The sequence below is a fragment of the Heterodontus francisci genome, chromosome 20, assembly GCF_036365525.1.
Source record: "Heterodontus francisci isolate sHetFra1 chromosome 20, sHetFra1.hap1, whole genome shotgun sequence".
Classification (NCBI taxonomy): Eukaryota; Metazoa; Chordata; class Chondrichthyes; order Heterodontiformes; family Heterodontidae; genus Heterodontus; species Heterodontus francisci.
This window is the reverse complement of record NC_090390.1, coordinates 82,386,547-82,402,638: the sequence shown is the minus strand read 5'-3', so window position 1 is coordinate 82,402,638 and position 16,092 is coordinate 82,386,547. Positions and strand designations below refer to the sequence as shown.

The window sequence follows — 16,092 nt, the reverse complement described above, 5'->3', positions numbered from 1 at the left end:
GTGGGAGTCACTGGCAAGGCCAGCATTTATTGCCCATCCCTAGTTGCCCTGAGAGGTGGTGATGAGTTTTGGGTTCAACTTCTTGAACCACTGCAGTAGTGCTTTGATATAACCAACTAGTTCGCTATGCTAGTTAAGTTAAGCTAAGATCAGTTAAGAGTCAATCATGTTGGTGTGGGACTAGAGTCACTTGTAGGCCAGACCAGGTAAGGATGGCAGATTTCCTTTCCTGAGGGACATTAACGAATTGGCTGATTTGTTTTTAATGACAATATCACATGGTCACCTTGTGTTGACCAAATCTGGATGCTGGAAATCAATTGGACCTTTCAAAACTGGATTGACAGATTTTTTGTTGGGTAAGGGTATCAAGGGATATGGAGCAAAGGGGGAAAATGGAGTTGGGATGCAGATCATCCAGGATCTAATTGAATGGCAGAGCAGGCTCGAGGGGTTGAGGGCCTCTTCCTTTTCTGGTTCCTTCACTCCTATGTCAGTTTCAAGCCATCCCTTGATCGGAGTTAGTTGTGAAATGAAATTTGCTTCACCTTACTTCAACACTGTACCAATCTCACAAGAACATCCACTACTGTTAAACAGTTTGGCATTTACACTACCCACTTCAGACACTCTAGGCCAGGCTCCCAGATTTGTCTGTAGTTCTCTCCTGCAGACACATGACAGCCATTTACGAGATTGAGGATGCACACCCAGATCTGTGTCCAATAGGTGGAAGGGCTCTTTACTCAAATTGCAGGCCAGAGAAACATAAGAAAGTCAGAGCAAGGAAATTTCAATTGGTCTTTCAAGATAATCCCAGCCAAATATGATTGTGTCATGGACTCCTCTCAGGATGACAGCTTACTGCTGATCCATTACTTGAACTGAACACAAGCCAGGGAATCAAAATCTGGTTGTGATGCCTCATGTTGTCAAATTGCCTGTGGCCAAGTCCCTGCACTCAAAAGATGAAATATGGTCACTTTCCACCCCATCATCCTTCCGGTGAGAAGAAAGACTAGGCAGTGACAGAACGCTAAGATATATAAAGAGAGCCTTATAGTAAAGGGCTTTCACTGGGAATACCTTTGAAAGGGTTGCCCTCATTGGAAACCTGCCCTGTGGGATAGGAATAGGGCAGTTTGACATGTGCAAGTACAAAACCTATGTGGCAATATGACAATTCCTGAATGCTTGTTTTCTTCCTGTTGCGAATGGAATGTAGGTGTCACATTTCCAAAAAAAAATGTTCAGCTATCAAAGACCCAAGCTCTGGAATTCCCTCCCTAAACCTCACCCCCTCTCTCTCCTCCTTTAAGATGCTCATTAAAACCTACTAATTTGACTAAGTTTTTAGTCATGACTAAACAATTCCTCCCTCCCTCCTCTCCACTCCCTTCCTCCCACTCCCCCAAACTTCACAGTGGTACCAATCCAGGAGATCACCTTCACTACGTTAAAAGGCATCTCACCCCTTCCCTCCTCCAGCTGAGATCTCTGCGATCCCCCAATTCCGGCCGTTTGCACATCCCTGAATTTTAATCACTCACCATTGACGGCCATGCCTGGGCCCTAAGATCTGAAATTCCCTCCCTGACCCCCTCCACCTCTCTCTCCTCTTTTAAGATGATCTTTAAAACATAACTCTTTGACCAAGCTTTTGCTCGCCTGTCCTAATATCTCTTTATGTGGCTCAGTGTCCAATGTTTCTCTGTTAATGTTGGAACATCAAAGGAGCTCTGCAGATGAAAGTTTTTGTTATTCTAAGATTGCAGGTGCCTTGACGGGATGTGCCTACTAATGATCTATCATACAGGCGCGTGGGCAGTGCCCAATGCAGAGTAGTGCCTTACCGACCATGGCATTCAATGTGCTTGCTTCTTTCAAAGGGGTTGATTTACAATGTGCACTGCACCTTGGTGGTGGGTGGGTGTGGGGGGGGGAGGGGGGGGAGTTTCAGCGAACCTTAGCTTCTAACTGTGATGTGACATCTTTCACTGCAATTAAACTCCAGGCATTTAGGAAATTGATTTATGTTAAAAACAACACTCACTTTAAGGGACTTTTATGATCGATTTCCAGCCCTGGGATTTATGACATGCTCTGTGCATGATTCCACAATTTATAGACTGTGACAACAGAAGAACTGCAGGCTGAGCCAAGGAATGAGATTAAGGAGAAGGATGGATAGGAATGGGAATAAAAATACAAACCGCTGTTAAAACACGGCAGTGAAAAGAGACTGAGTAGCACAGGTGGGAGGCAGGTGAGGGGCGGGGCGGTGATAGGGGTGTATGGTGGGGTGGGACTGTCCTAACCTTTCACCTTTGGGAACTGAGGTCACAGCTACAGTCAGGGATAAGGGAAGGCCATTCACCTTACCGCCCTGGAACCTGAACAAAAACATAAGAAATAGGAGCAGGAGTAGGCCATTTGGCCCCTCTCTCTCCCCCGCTCTCTCCCCACCTCTCCCAAGGAAATTTACCCCCTTTATTCCTAACATTCCCTACTCTTTGGGGGTCAATTTTTGGCCAGGACGCTCATAAGCATGATAATGAGGCGGCCGCCATTTTGAAGCAAAGGCCTCATTTGGTTGTTATGCAAGTTGGAAATGGTGGAAATTCACGTGAAGCCAGTGAGATGACGATGCAGCCCCATTTCCGTCATCGAGGTAAGTGCAGATGGGATTGCGGGGGAGGGTTCTCTGTGCATTGTGGTCTAAGTGGAAAAGGAATGAGCACGGTTCCTGCTCCTTATTTCTTTGCAATTCATCCTGCCAGACATACCACAGGTTGCCAAGATTAGGCTAGATTGCAATGCCCATTATTCTGAAGTAGCCTCAGCATCAAAGGTCCCACATGAATAGTGGGTGAGGTACAGCACAGTATATTGGACATGGGAGAAAAGGTGGCATAGAAAATGCATCAGAAATAAAAGAACTCCACATCTACACTGTCTGAACCCCTCGATTAGATTCTAGCCTGTAACGTAATCCCAGGTATCTGTTATTCGATTTGGAAACCAACCCCCCCCACCCCCCCACCCCACCGAACCCCTCGATTAGATTCCATTCTGTAACTCACTTACAGGTATCACTTATTGCAGGGAGGTGGTGGCGTAGTGGTATTTGTCACTGGACTAATAACTGAGCGATCTAGGGTATTGCTCTGGGGAACATGGGTTTGAATCTCACCACAGCAGAAGATTAAAATTTGAGTTCAATTAATCAAAAAAATGAATTAATAAATCTGGAATTAAAAGCTAGTCTAATGATGTCCCACCAGCAGAGTTATGGCACAGTGCTATACAGTCAGGAGGGAATTGCCCTGGTAGTCCTCAACATTGACTACAGACCTCATGAAGTCTCATGGCATCAGGTCAAATATAAGCAAGGAAACCTCCTGCTGATAACTACCCACCTCTCAGCTGATGAATTGGTACTTCCCCCTGTTAAGAAACACTGAACATGGCAAGGGTGCAGAATATACCCTGGGTGGGGGACTTCAATGTCCATTATCAAGAGTGGTTTGATAGTACCACTGCTGGCTGAGTCCTAAAGAACATAGCTGCTAGACTGTAGCAGGTGGTGAAGGAACGAACACGAGGGGAAAAAATACTCGACCTCTTGGTCACCAAGGTGCCTGCCTCAGATATATCTGTCTGTGGTTGGAGTGACCACTGCACAGTCCTTGTGGAGATAAAGTTTGTCCTCACACTGAGGATACCCTCTGTTTTGTAGCACTACTGCTGTGCTAAATGGGATAGATTTGGAACAGATCTATCAATACAAAACTGGGCATCCATGAGGCACTGTGGGCCAGCAACAGCAGAATTGTACTCAACTGCAATCTGTAACCTCATGGCCTGGCCTATCCCCCTCTCGACCATTACCAACAAGCTGGGGGACAAATCATGGTTCAGTGAAAAGTGCAGAAGTGCATAACTCAAAATGAGGTGTGAAGCGACAACACAGGACTACATGTGTGCCAAACACAGGAAGCAGCATGCGATAGACAGAGCTAAACAATCCCATAACCAATGGATCAGATCTAAGCTCTGCAGTACTGCCACATCCAGTCGTGAATGGTGGCGGACATGTAACAACCAACTGGAAGAGGTGGCTCCATAAATATCCCCATCCTCAATGATGGGGGAGACCAGCACATCAGTGCAAAAGATAAAGCTGAAGCATTTGCAATAATCTTCAGCCAGAAATGCCGAGTTGATGATCCATCTCAGCATCCTCCTGACATCCCCAGCATCAAGGATGCCAGTCTTCAGCCAATTTGATTCACTCTGCATGATATCAAGAAACGACTGAAGGCACTGTCTACTGCAATGGGCCCTGACAACATTCCAGCATTAGTACTGAAGACCTGTGCTCCAGAACATGCTGCGCCTCCTAGCCAAGCTGTTCTAGTACAGCATCTACCTGGCAATGTGGAAAATTGCTCAGGTATGCCCTGTACACAAAAAGCAGGGCAATTACCGCCCCATCAGTCTACTTTCAATCATCAGTAAAGTGATGGACGGTGTCATCGACAGTGCTATCAAGCGGTACTTGCTTAGCAATAATCTGCTCAGTTTGGGTTTTGCCAGGGCCACTCAGCTCCAGCCATCATTACAACCTTAGTTCGAACATGGACAAAAGAGCTGAACTCAAGAGGAGAGGTGAGAGTGACTTCCCTTGACATCAAAGCACCATTTGACCGAGTATGGCATCAACGATCCCTAGCAAAACTGGAATGAGGGGGAAAGGTCTCCGCCGGTTGGAGTGATACCTAGCGCAAAGGTTGTGGTAGTTGGAGGTCAATCATCTCAACTGCAGGAGTTCCTCAGGGCAGTGTCCTAGGCCCAACCATCTTCGACTGCTTCATCAATGACCTTCCTTCAATCATAAGGTCAGAAGTGGGGATGTTCACTGATGATTGCACAATGTTCAGCACCATTCGCGATCCTCAGATACTGAAGCAGTCCATGTAGAAATGCAGCAAGACCTGGACAATATCCAGGCTTGGGCTGATAAGTGGCAAGTAACATTTGTGCCAGGCAATGACCATCTCCCCTTGACATTCAATGGCATTACAATCGCTGAATCTCCCATTATCAACATCCTGGAGGGTACCATTGACCAGAAACTGAACTGGAGCAGCTACATAAATACTGTGACTGCAAGAGCAGGTCAGAGGCTAGGAATCCTGCGGCGAGTAACTCATCTCCTGACTCCCCAAAGCCTGTCCACCATCTACAAGGCACAAGTCAGGAGTGTGATGGAATACTCTCCACTTGCCTGGATGGATGCAGCTCCAACAACATTCAAGAACCTCATCACCATCCAGGACAAAGCAGCATGCTTGATTGGCACACCATCCACAAACATTCACTCCCTCCACCACCGATGCACAGTGGCAGCAAAGAATCCTACCGACAAACCAGTCATAGGAATTTCTACTTACAATGTAGTACCGTTTGATGCAGGGCAGTACTTCAATAAAATACAGTGTTTCTGTTTTGATGAGCAACGACTGAATCCCCATGAAGAAGTGCATCCAAGATGGACTGCAGCAAAGCATCAAGGCTCCTTTGACAGCACCTTCCAAACCCGCGACCTCTACCACCTAGAAGGACAAGGGCAGCCGATGCTTAGGAACATCACCACCTGCAAGTTCCCGTCCAAGCCACACACCATCCTGACTTGGAACTATATCACTGTTCCTTCAATGTCACTGGGTCAAAATCCTGGAACTCCCTTCCTAACAGCACTACTGATGTACCTACCCCTCATGGACTGCAGCGGTTCAAGAAGGCAGTTCACCACCACCTTCTCAAGGGCAATTAGGGATGGGCAATAAATGCTGGCCTAGCCAGCAACGCCCACATCCCATGATCGAATAACAAAATATATAAACGACCCAAAGCCCTCGATTAGATTCCAGCCTGTACTTCACACCTCTGTATGCGTTATTCCTTATTTACCTTACCAAACCCACGATTTAGGAATAATTATTTCTCCAATCCCTTCAATATAAATCGGTCACAACGCAATGGCTGGGACCTGAGTGAAGTGTACAAACAATAAATGCAATATAATGAGCTCTCGGCCTGACTGCTGCAATGGTTGACTTGGTAACATGAAGTGAGGGTATACATTTATTTACATAAATCAAATGTAGTAATTATGATACAGTTGTATTATTCTAAAGGCTCAGTTCCAGATTGGTATGGCAGTAATCTCAGCGATCTGCGCCTCAGTTATGAAGCAATGGAATTGGTTCATCACCATCTATCGGCACAGGAGGGAAGCTGAGCCAGGACTGATGGTACTTTGATGCATATCTTGGCTAAAGTCCAGTTAAAGAAATAACTTGCATTTATATAGCACCTTAGACTACCTCAAGCTATCCCAAAGTGTTTTACAGCCAATCAGACTGTCCTTGCTCGCACATTGTTATGACTCATTATAAACAGCGGCAGTACATCTGAACAAACTGATACCCACTCGGAGAATAAAAGATGAAAGAACTTGCATTTATATAGCGTCTTTCACAACCTCAGGACATCCCAAAGTGCTTTACAGCCAATGATGTACTTTTTCAAGTGTAGTCACAGTGGTAATGCAGGAAGTGTGGCAGTCAATTTGCGCACAGCAAGCTCCCACAAACAACATGATAATGACCTGATAATGTGTTTTTTTCAGTGATCTTAGCTGAGAGTTGGAAACTCCCAATGCTCTTCTTTGAAATAGTGGCCATGGGATCTTTTATGCCCATCTGAGAGGGCAGACGGGGTCTCGGTTTAACATCCCACCTGAAAGACAGCAGCTCTAACAGTACAGCATTCCCTCAGTGCAGTGCTGGGAGTGTTCGCTTGGATTATGTGCCCAAGTCCCTGGAGTGGGATTTCAACCCACAACATTGTGACTCAGAGGCAAGAGAGCCACACCTGGCAGAGGGCACAAGGCTGGCATATAACAGCTGAAATACTTACCCTGTGTGGGTCCCTGACCTGAATTTTCCACAATAAATATTCATTTTTATTCTTCATTGGTATCAATAAACTAATGTTAAGATTGTGTCTTATTGCACTTCACAGGTGGGTAGCAGTCAGCCTCAGAGAGCCCTTGTATATAGTTTAAACCATGTCCCAATGAGATTGATAGATTTTCGTGGCTAAGGGTATTGAGGGCTGTGGGTCAAAGGTGACTAGATGGTGTTGAGGTTCAGATAAATCGTGATCTTGGTTAGATGCTGGAAAAATGCTTCCCCGGCTGAGGAATCTAGAACATGGGGTCATAGTCTCAGGATAAGGAGTCCACCATTCAGGAAAGAGATGAGGAGCAATTTCTTCACTCAAAAGGTTGTGAATCTTTGGAATTCTCTACCCCCAAGAGCTGTGGCTGCTCAGCTGTTGAATATATTCAAGACAGAAGTCGATAGATTTTTGGGTACTAAGGGAATTAAGAGATATGGGGATAATGTGGGAAGATGGGGCTGAGGTGGTAGATCAGCCATGACCTGCTGAATGACAGAGCATGCCCGAAGGACCAAATGGTCTACTCCAGCTCCTATTTCTTATGTTCTTATGGTCTAAATGAACGGCGGAGGTGGCCCAAGGGCTGAATGGCCTCCTCTTCAACCTGTGCTCCGAATTTGCGTATGTCTCAAATTGCTGATTTATTTACTCATTCGATAAAAATGTCAACAACAGCCCTTTCCAAACCTCTAGGAAAACCAGCAAGCATGAAATATAAGCTGAAGTAGGTTAATGGTACATTGGGCTTTGAGGGATAGATTGCCAAGGCTTGGGCACTGCATGTGGCCCGAGAACCACAAGTTGAACACCTCTTCATTGGCTACCAAACTATATGGAACATAACAGCCCTTCCTACACCTCTCACTATTTTAAAGGATGAGCCATAAAATAGCATCTTCAATGTAAGGTTGTCTTTCAGGAACAATTCTAAACCCCGTCTCATGATGGTTGGTACTTGTTCCAGGCTATGGTTTCACCTCACCCAAGTGGTCATTCTTCAAGCGTGAGTCTACACAGTGAGTGCCGGCAGGCTGTTTGACTGTAGCGAGTCTCACAGTCAAGCGAGATCCTTGCTTAATGTCCAGACTCATGCACTCTCCAGCCAAGGCCATTGGATGGTGACCAAGAGCACAAAGGTCAGTTATTATTTCTTCTTCACCTTTCCTTAATCCAAGGGCACTGAGGCCAATCAAAGTGCCTCCATATGAACCAACTCAGATTTAGAAACTGAACCTAGGAACCTCCCGGACATTTACAGACTAGCATCACAACCACAGGATAGTGCCCATTGAAATTTGCAGCCAAGACCCTTATCTTTGGACACCGAGACTGCGGTGGAGAGTATTTCCTCACCGTTAGTATTCAGCAATTTATCAGGAGACTTTAACCATTGATGGTCAGCACCAAGTGCTGACAATTATTTAGATAGCAAACCTAGAAAGTGCAACCTTGCTTGGTTTTGAACTTGGAGCAGAAGCACTACTTAAAGGAAGGAAACTGATGGAGTGAGATCAAACAGCACATGAATAAATATTTGACGAAGTGAGAGAGAGAAAGTCAAGTATTGCCTTGTGAAATATTGAAGATGCTTCAGAGAATCTGGGAAACATGCCAAAAGAAATATGCCACACGTACCTCTGAGGGCTTCTGAATCCAGCGTCTCGCCTAACTGTTCCAAGAGCTTGGCTCTGGCTGCGTTCTTCTTGTGCTTCTTGCCCTCGTAGTGCTGTTGGGCCATCATTGGGTTGTTGAACCAGGCACTGCAAAGCTGGCAGAACTTGCCCGAGTCATCGTTGTCTGTGATGGGACCCAGTCCTGAGAAGATGGGAGCTGCAGGTTGCAGCACATCAGGAGGAGACTCTGGGATATAAAATAATAATTACAGGGTAAAAATCATATCTATGAACGAAAGAACCACACAGAACAAACAGCACAGAAAATAACCAATTGGCCCAACAAGATCACACGAGTCTCCTCCCATTCTATCTACCTCATCTCAGCCTTTGAGCAAATCTTTCTATTCCCTTTGCTCTCAAGTGCAAAGAACCTGAATTTATATAGTGCCTTTCACCACCTCAGGGATGACCCCAAGGCTTTTCCCAGCCAGTGAAGTACTTTTTGAAATGTAGTCACTGTTGTAATGTAGGAAATGCAGCAGCCAATTTGTGCACAGCAAGCTCCCACAAACAGCAATGAGATAATCAGTTAACCAGATAATCTGTTTTTAGTCATGTTGATTGAGGGATAAATGTTGGCCGGGAAACCAAAGAGAACTCCCCAGCTCTTCTTTGAAATAGCACCATGGGATCATTTAAATCCACCTGAGAGGGCAGACAAGGCCTCAGTTTAATGCTTCATCTGAAAGATGGCACCTCTGATAGTGCAGCACTCCCTCAGTTCATCTAGAAAATAAAGCGGGAAGGGATTAGGAATCGCGCTCTCTCATGCCGTTTAAAGTTAACATGGGAACTGGGAAACTGGACAGCAGCATGCAATGAGCACTATCACATCGGGCCTTTGCCACACATCCCATCCCAAGTCAATGGAGCTGAATCTCAGGTGGGATGTGTAACAGGTGATCCAACATGATGCTGCCTTGTTCTGCACTGCCACCCGAGATGAATTTCTGCACCCTCCAGCACTGGTGTTCTGAGGATCATGTTCCACAACTCAACAGTCAGGAAATTCCTCCATCCCATTCCTCCAGTGTCACTGCTCCAGGAGTGTGACAGAAATCCCGCTCGCCCACGCAGATGTGGTGTTCTGCTGAGCTTCCGGCAGGAGCAGCTCCCAGGGTTTGTTCCCGCCAATTTGTTTCATCAATGACAAATAAATTAACCAGTGGCCTTGTCTATAATATATAAGGGGATTTGGTGGGGACCACTGCCCTGCTTTACCAGGGAATGCATCTAGCACTCATTAAGAAATCAAGAACACGACACATGCAGGAATACTCGAGGAAAGCGGTCCCATGGGAATTTGCAAGTGTTCACAGCTGACTGAACATAGGGGTACGGGGAGAAGATGGACAACTCACAGGGCTATGCGGAAAGTGTTGAGGAGTAGCACTAATTGGAAAGCCCCTACAAAGAGCTAGCATGGGCACGATGGGCTAAATGGCCTCCTTCCCTGCTGCATCATTCTATGATTCAATGAGACTGCAATAACATTTTCTGACCTTTTTTGTTAAAGAACCAGAAAGGAATTGAATTGAAAATTAGAGATGAAAAATATTGGAGTTTATTATAAGAAAAACAGCTGAAGCATATTTAACACAAGTACAAGAAACTACCAAACCTATAAGGATTTATCAAAGGTAATGTGATGGATAGACTATCTTGACTTTTAAAAAGCATTCGGTCAGGTCCCTCACATGAACATTATAGATAAAGTGAAGGTCACAGGATACAGAAAGATATTGTAAATTAGACAATGAGTTGCCTCAATAAAAAGTAAAGAGAGATTATAAATGGTACTTTCTTGACTGACAAATCCAAGGTGAGTCTTGAAGCTGTTATTGTTAGCGACATTTACAAATAACAAGGGGGACTGCGTGAAACGAATAGCAAGGCCTGGAGATTCTGCAAAGGTCTCTTCTGCAACCTGATGAGATCGCTGCGTTTCTCCAATTCTGGCCTCTTGCACCTCGCTCCACCATTGGCGGCTGTGCCTTCAGCTGCCTGGGCCCTAAGCTCTGGAATTCCCTCCCTAAACCTCTCCAACTCTCTTTCCTCCCTTAAGATCCTCCTTAAAACCAACCTTTGACTGAGCTTTTGGTCACCTGCCCCAATCCCCTTATGTGGCTTGGTGTCAAATTTTGTCTGATCAAGCTCTTGTGAAGTGCCTGAGGATGTTTTTAACACATTGGTCGGAATTTTACGCTGCCCCAGTGGGTCGGATGGTGGCGTGGGGGTGGCGTAAAATTGAGCAGCAGGCTCTGGGAGGCCTACCCGCCCCACTTCCACCTCCGGACAACTTTATGGCGTTGGGCGGGGTCTGGGAAACGGCCTGCCCGCCCGAGGCCAATCAAGACCCTTAAGTAGCCATTTAGTGGCCACTTAAGGGCCCTTGCCCGCCTCCACGGGTATTTTACCCATGGCAAGTGGGTGTGCTGGAGATGTGAAAGGCCGCCCAACGATAGCTGCCAGCCCTTCTGCGCCCTGTTTGGGGGTGGGGGGGGGGGGGGGAGGTGGCAAGGCAGTCAGGCACAGGGTGCCCGATTGAGGGCCGGCCCCACCTCCCAACCCACCCCCGGGACCCAAGACACCCTCCACCCCCCCAAACGACCACTCCAGCCTCACCAAGGAAGGACTGAACTCACTGGTGAGGCATGTCCCTGCTTACCTTCCCTCCTCGATCCATGACATTGGCTGGGCTGCAGTCCCAGCAGTGGCCACCATTCCCAGTGACGCTGCTGGGACTAAGAGCTGCCAGCCCGCTGATTGGCCAGCAGCTCACTGAGGTGGGACCGCTTCCCTCAAGCGGGTGGAATTCCGGGCCTCGGGACAATTAAAGCCCAGGGATTTGTAAAATACGGGACAGATCCCCGGGCTAGGCGGAAGCAGGTTCACCACTGACTTTTACATCGGAGTGCGGCTCCCATCCATCCACCATAAAATTCCATCCATTAAAGGTGCTATATAAATGCAAGTTGTTATTTATCTCCTGTTTATCCCAACAGACCAGCGGATTCCTCATAGGGACACATTAATGGCCATTTTCAGCCATTCACGTTCTTTGGGTGTTTTTGCTGATCTCCCTCCAGTGTCATGGTGGGAGAATGGGGGGGGGGGGGGCTCCCCATGGGAACTCGGGCTGGTATTGCACGCAAACAAAACCACCAGGAAAACAGGAGATAAAATTCAGAAAGATCTACTGAGGTTAAATAAAGAGGGATAGAGCGATTTTTCTTCATGTACAAAGCAGACTTGAATATAGCCAAGGAAACTGAATGAAAATGATGGAATGACATTGTGAATGCAGCTTTCCTGAGTGAAGTATATTTCTTATTCATATTACCAGTGGAGATGGAATTAGTGCGGAAGAAACTCTAAATACAATGGCTGGAAACTTTCTGGCCCCTTGGAGATGGTTTTGAGAGCTTGGGGGGCCCAGGGCAGTAGCAGGAATACCCATCAGGATGGCTCCCCGATGCTGTCCCTGCTCCGGGCGAGTTTCCCAGGGTCAGGCTACCATGGGAATTGGGAACCCGCACCACAGAGGTGGGCAGTCAAACAAGGCAATTAAGGTCCCACTTAAGGGTCATTTTGCCAAACCAATGGAACTTTCCCAGTGCTGCATGGGCCCTTCACTGAGTCCAGAGGTTGGCAACAATTTGGAGGCAGCCTCCCGGTGGGAGGTCAGAGTACCATCGCCGGTTGCTCTCCCTGGCCCTTTGTTGGGGCCGCCATGCTGAAAAGGCCACAGCCGTGGCCAAAGTCAGTCTTTTGTAGAGGTTTCGTTTTTCCGCACTGATGGGCCTAACAGCTCTGGGCCTTCTTTGTTAAGGAACCTTCTTCTACAGCCTTTCGAGACCGCCTCCAGGCTTCACAAACCACTGACCACCTCCAGGCGTTTACCCATTGTCTCTCGAGACAAGGAGGCCAAAGAAGAAGATAAATGCAAGTTGGTTGCTGTTGTATTTCACCCATGGAATTTCACCCCCAATGAAAGAACAATTTGGCTAAATATCCCTCCTCTTTAAGGAAACAGCAGGTCTGAAGATGGGACATTCCCTTTAAAGAGATACCCTGATTGCAAGATTCAAGATTTCACAACTGCTATGGTTGGAAAAGAGTCTTAATGACGCTATCTATTTGGGCAAAGGAAAATTCAATAATGAATTTTTTAAGAGTAAGGATTTTTCCCTTTTATTTTACTAATAACATGATTTATGTGACCAGCACTGAGTCATAACTAAGCATCCCAGCTCTGTTCGAATGAAAGATTGATCGGAGGAAATGGCTGACTGCGCTACTTGTCAATCGGTTGCTAGTAAGGACATGTCACTGCACGAATTACACATGGCCCTCCAATCCTGTCGCTGTTCTGTCTGAGGAGATATGCAATCGATTAGGAATTCCAGATGGCCCTTTATTAATTTCTAGAGACAGTGGAGGGGTTAATGCTGCAAATGCATCTGATGTATGGATCATTCACCACTATCAGCCCACTTCCAGAAATATCAAGCACGATATCTCACTGCAGGGCAGCTCTTTCAGTCGACTAAAGACTATTCAAAGAATGGAGAAAAGAAAGACTCGCATTTATATCGCGTCCCTCACCACCTCACGATGTCCTAAAACGAAGTGTAGTTGCCGTTGTAATGTAGGAAACGCGGCAGCCAATTTACACAACATCCCAGCTGTGGTACTTTCGACATGTGTTCCAGAACTCGCTGCACCCATGGCCAAGTTGTTCCAGTATAGCAACAACACTGGCATTTACCTGACAAAGTGGAAAATTGCCCAGGTATGTCCTGTCCACATAATGCAGAATAAATCCAATCCGGCGCAATTACTGCCCAATCAGTCTCCTCCCAATCATCAGCAAAGTGATGGAAAGTGGCGTTGACAGTGCTATCAAGCAACACTTGCTTAGCAATAAGCCGCTCACTGGCCCTGAGTTTGGGTTCCGCCAGGGACTCGGCTCCAGACCTTATTACAGCCTTGGTCCAAACATGGACAAAAATGCTGAACTAACGAGGTGAGGTGAGAGTGACTGCCCTTGATCTCAAGGCAGCATCTGACCGAGTGTGGCAACAAGGAGCCCCGGAAAAGTTGAAGTCAATGGGAATCGGGGGAAAAACTCTCCACTGGTTGGAGTCATACCTAGCACAAAGGAAGATGACTCTGGTTGCTGGAGGCCAAACATTTAAGCTCTAGGACATCACTGCAGGAGTTCCTCAGGGTAGTGTCCTAGGCCCAACCATCTTTAGCTGCTTCATCAATGACCTTCCCTCCATCATAAGGTCAGAAAGGGGGATGTTCGTTGAAGATTGCACAATGTTCAGCACCATTCGCAACTCCTCAGATACTGAAGCAGTCCGTGTCCATATGCAGCAAGACCTCGACAATATTCAGGCTTCGGCAAGTAACATTCGTGCCACACAAGTGCCAGGCAATGACAATCTCCAACAAGAGAGAATCTAAATATCTTCCCTTGACATTCAATGCCATTACGATCGCAGAATTCCCCACTATCAACATCCTGGGGTTACCATTGACCAGAAATGGAACAGGACCAGCCATATAAATATTGTGGCTACAAGAACAGGTCAGAGGTTGGGAATTCTGAGGCGAGTAACTCACCTCCTGACTCCCCAAAGCCTGTCCACCATCTACAAGGCACAGGTCAGCAGTGTGATGGAATACTCTCCGCTTGACTGGCTGAGTTTGGCTCTGTTATGCAGACCCCCACCTGCCAAGAATGAGGCATATTAATTTTGTCATATGAACATTGATTTTTAACTGTTGCTGGAGTGAAGAAATGACTTGTTTGAAGATCACCAGATACTGGGTTGGAAGGACATTTGCATCCTAAGAGATGATGCTTGTGGAGAGAACGGACTATTCCCTGCTCCAATTAACCCAAATGGATTTTGATCACCAGACATTGAAGGTGTATGGAAGTGCATTCCAGGCCCTGCTAATATGATACAATCCATAGAGACAGGACTGGTTAAACCAGCTGGTCACATGACTAACTGGCTGGTCCAGGTTTTTAAAAGTAGCCACCGGACAGTTTGAATTCAGAAGGCAGTGTGCAACTGAAGCTGGAACAAGCAAGTCTCTTGCCTGGCTGTCTCTCTCTCCTGCTTCCTCCCAAGGCACCGGACCCACGGAAGACACATAAACCTCAAGACAGAAAAGACTCCTACATCGGAACAAGTTGAAGCGTGAACTGGGCCCCAACGAATTGTAAGACTTACCGGCAACCAAAGACTCCACATTGAACTTAAAGGACTGTAACTACCAGATATTGCCTCAAACTTTTCCTCTTTATTCCTTCTACTTTTTCTGTCTCTATCTGCGTGCGTGTTTATCGTGTATGCATGCTAGCGTGGTCGCATCGCATATTCATAGTCGTTAACCGGATTAGTGTTTAAGATTAATAAACTTCTACCCTTCTGGTTTAAATCTAAGGAAACCTGTCTGATTACTTTGCCTTACAATTGGAGCAGTGAACAAGGATTCACTGAGGGGGAGCTAAAAACATAGTGTTTTCAAATTAAACCCTGTTACAGTTCAACCAGGCAAAGGCTGAGAGGGAACCCCCAGACCCCTTCTCGCCTGGTCGTAACAGGCTCCAACAACACTCAAGAAGCTCAACACCATCCAAGACAAAGCAGTCCGCTTATTTGAACCCCATCCATCTACTTAAATATTCACTCCCTCTACCACCGACGCACAGTGGCAGCAGTATGTACCATATGCAAGATTCACTGCAGCAACTCACCAAGACTCCTTCGACAGCACTTTCCAAACATGAGACCTCTACCAACGAGAAGGACAAGGGCAGCAGATTCATGGGAACACTGCCACCTGCAAGTTCCCCTCCAAGCCACACACCATCCTGACTTGGGACTATATCGCTGTTCCTTCACCGTTGCTGGGTCAAAATCCTGGAACTCCCTTCCTAACTCTGGGCGTTCCTAACTTACATGGACTGCAGCGGTTCAAGAAGGCAGTTCACCACCACTTTCTCAAAGGGCAATTAAAGATGGGCGACAAATGCTGGCCTGGCCAGCGACGCCCACATCCCATGAAAGAAGCAAAAAACACAGCAAGTTCCCAAAAACAGCAATGTGATAATGACCAGATAATCTGGTTTTGGTGGTGTTGGTTGGGGGATAAATATGGTTTAATGTCTCATCTGTAAGAGGGCAAATCTGACAGTGTAGCACTCGCTCAGTAGTCCACTGGGAGGGTCAGCCTGGATGATGTGCTCATGTCCCTGCAACATTCCATTGTAAGGTCAACCAAAATGATTTCCGAATGTGCTATATGCTGGGACATGAAGAGGAATCAGAGGAAATTTACTGGAAATGGTACCAGGAAT

General features: G+C 46.6%; 1 protein-coding gene across 2 annotated transcripts in view; it reads right to left on the bottom strand.

Moving 5' to 3' along the window:
* zgc:171482 (zinc finger protein) overlaps nt 1-16,092 on the bottom strand; it is a 496,237-nt gene that overhangs the window by 312,003 nt on the left and 168,142 nt on the right. For both annotated transcript variants that reach the window (XM_068053130.1, XM_068053131.1), the window contains one exon: nt 8,668-8,892. In XM_068053130.1, coding sequence (XP_067909231.1) covers nt 8,668-8,892 — 225 coding nt within the window. The remainder of the gene's footprint in view (nt 1-8,667; nt 8,893-16,092) is intronic.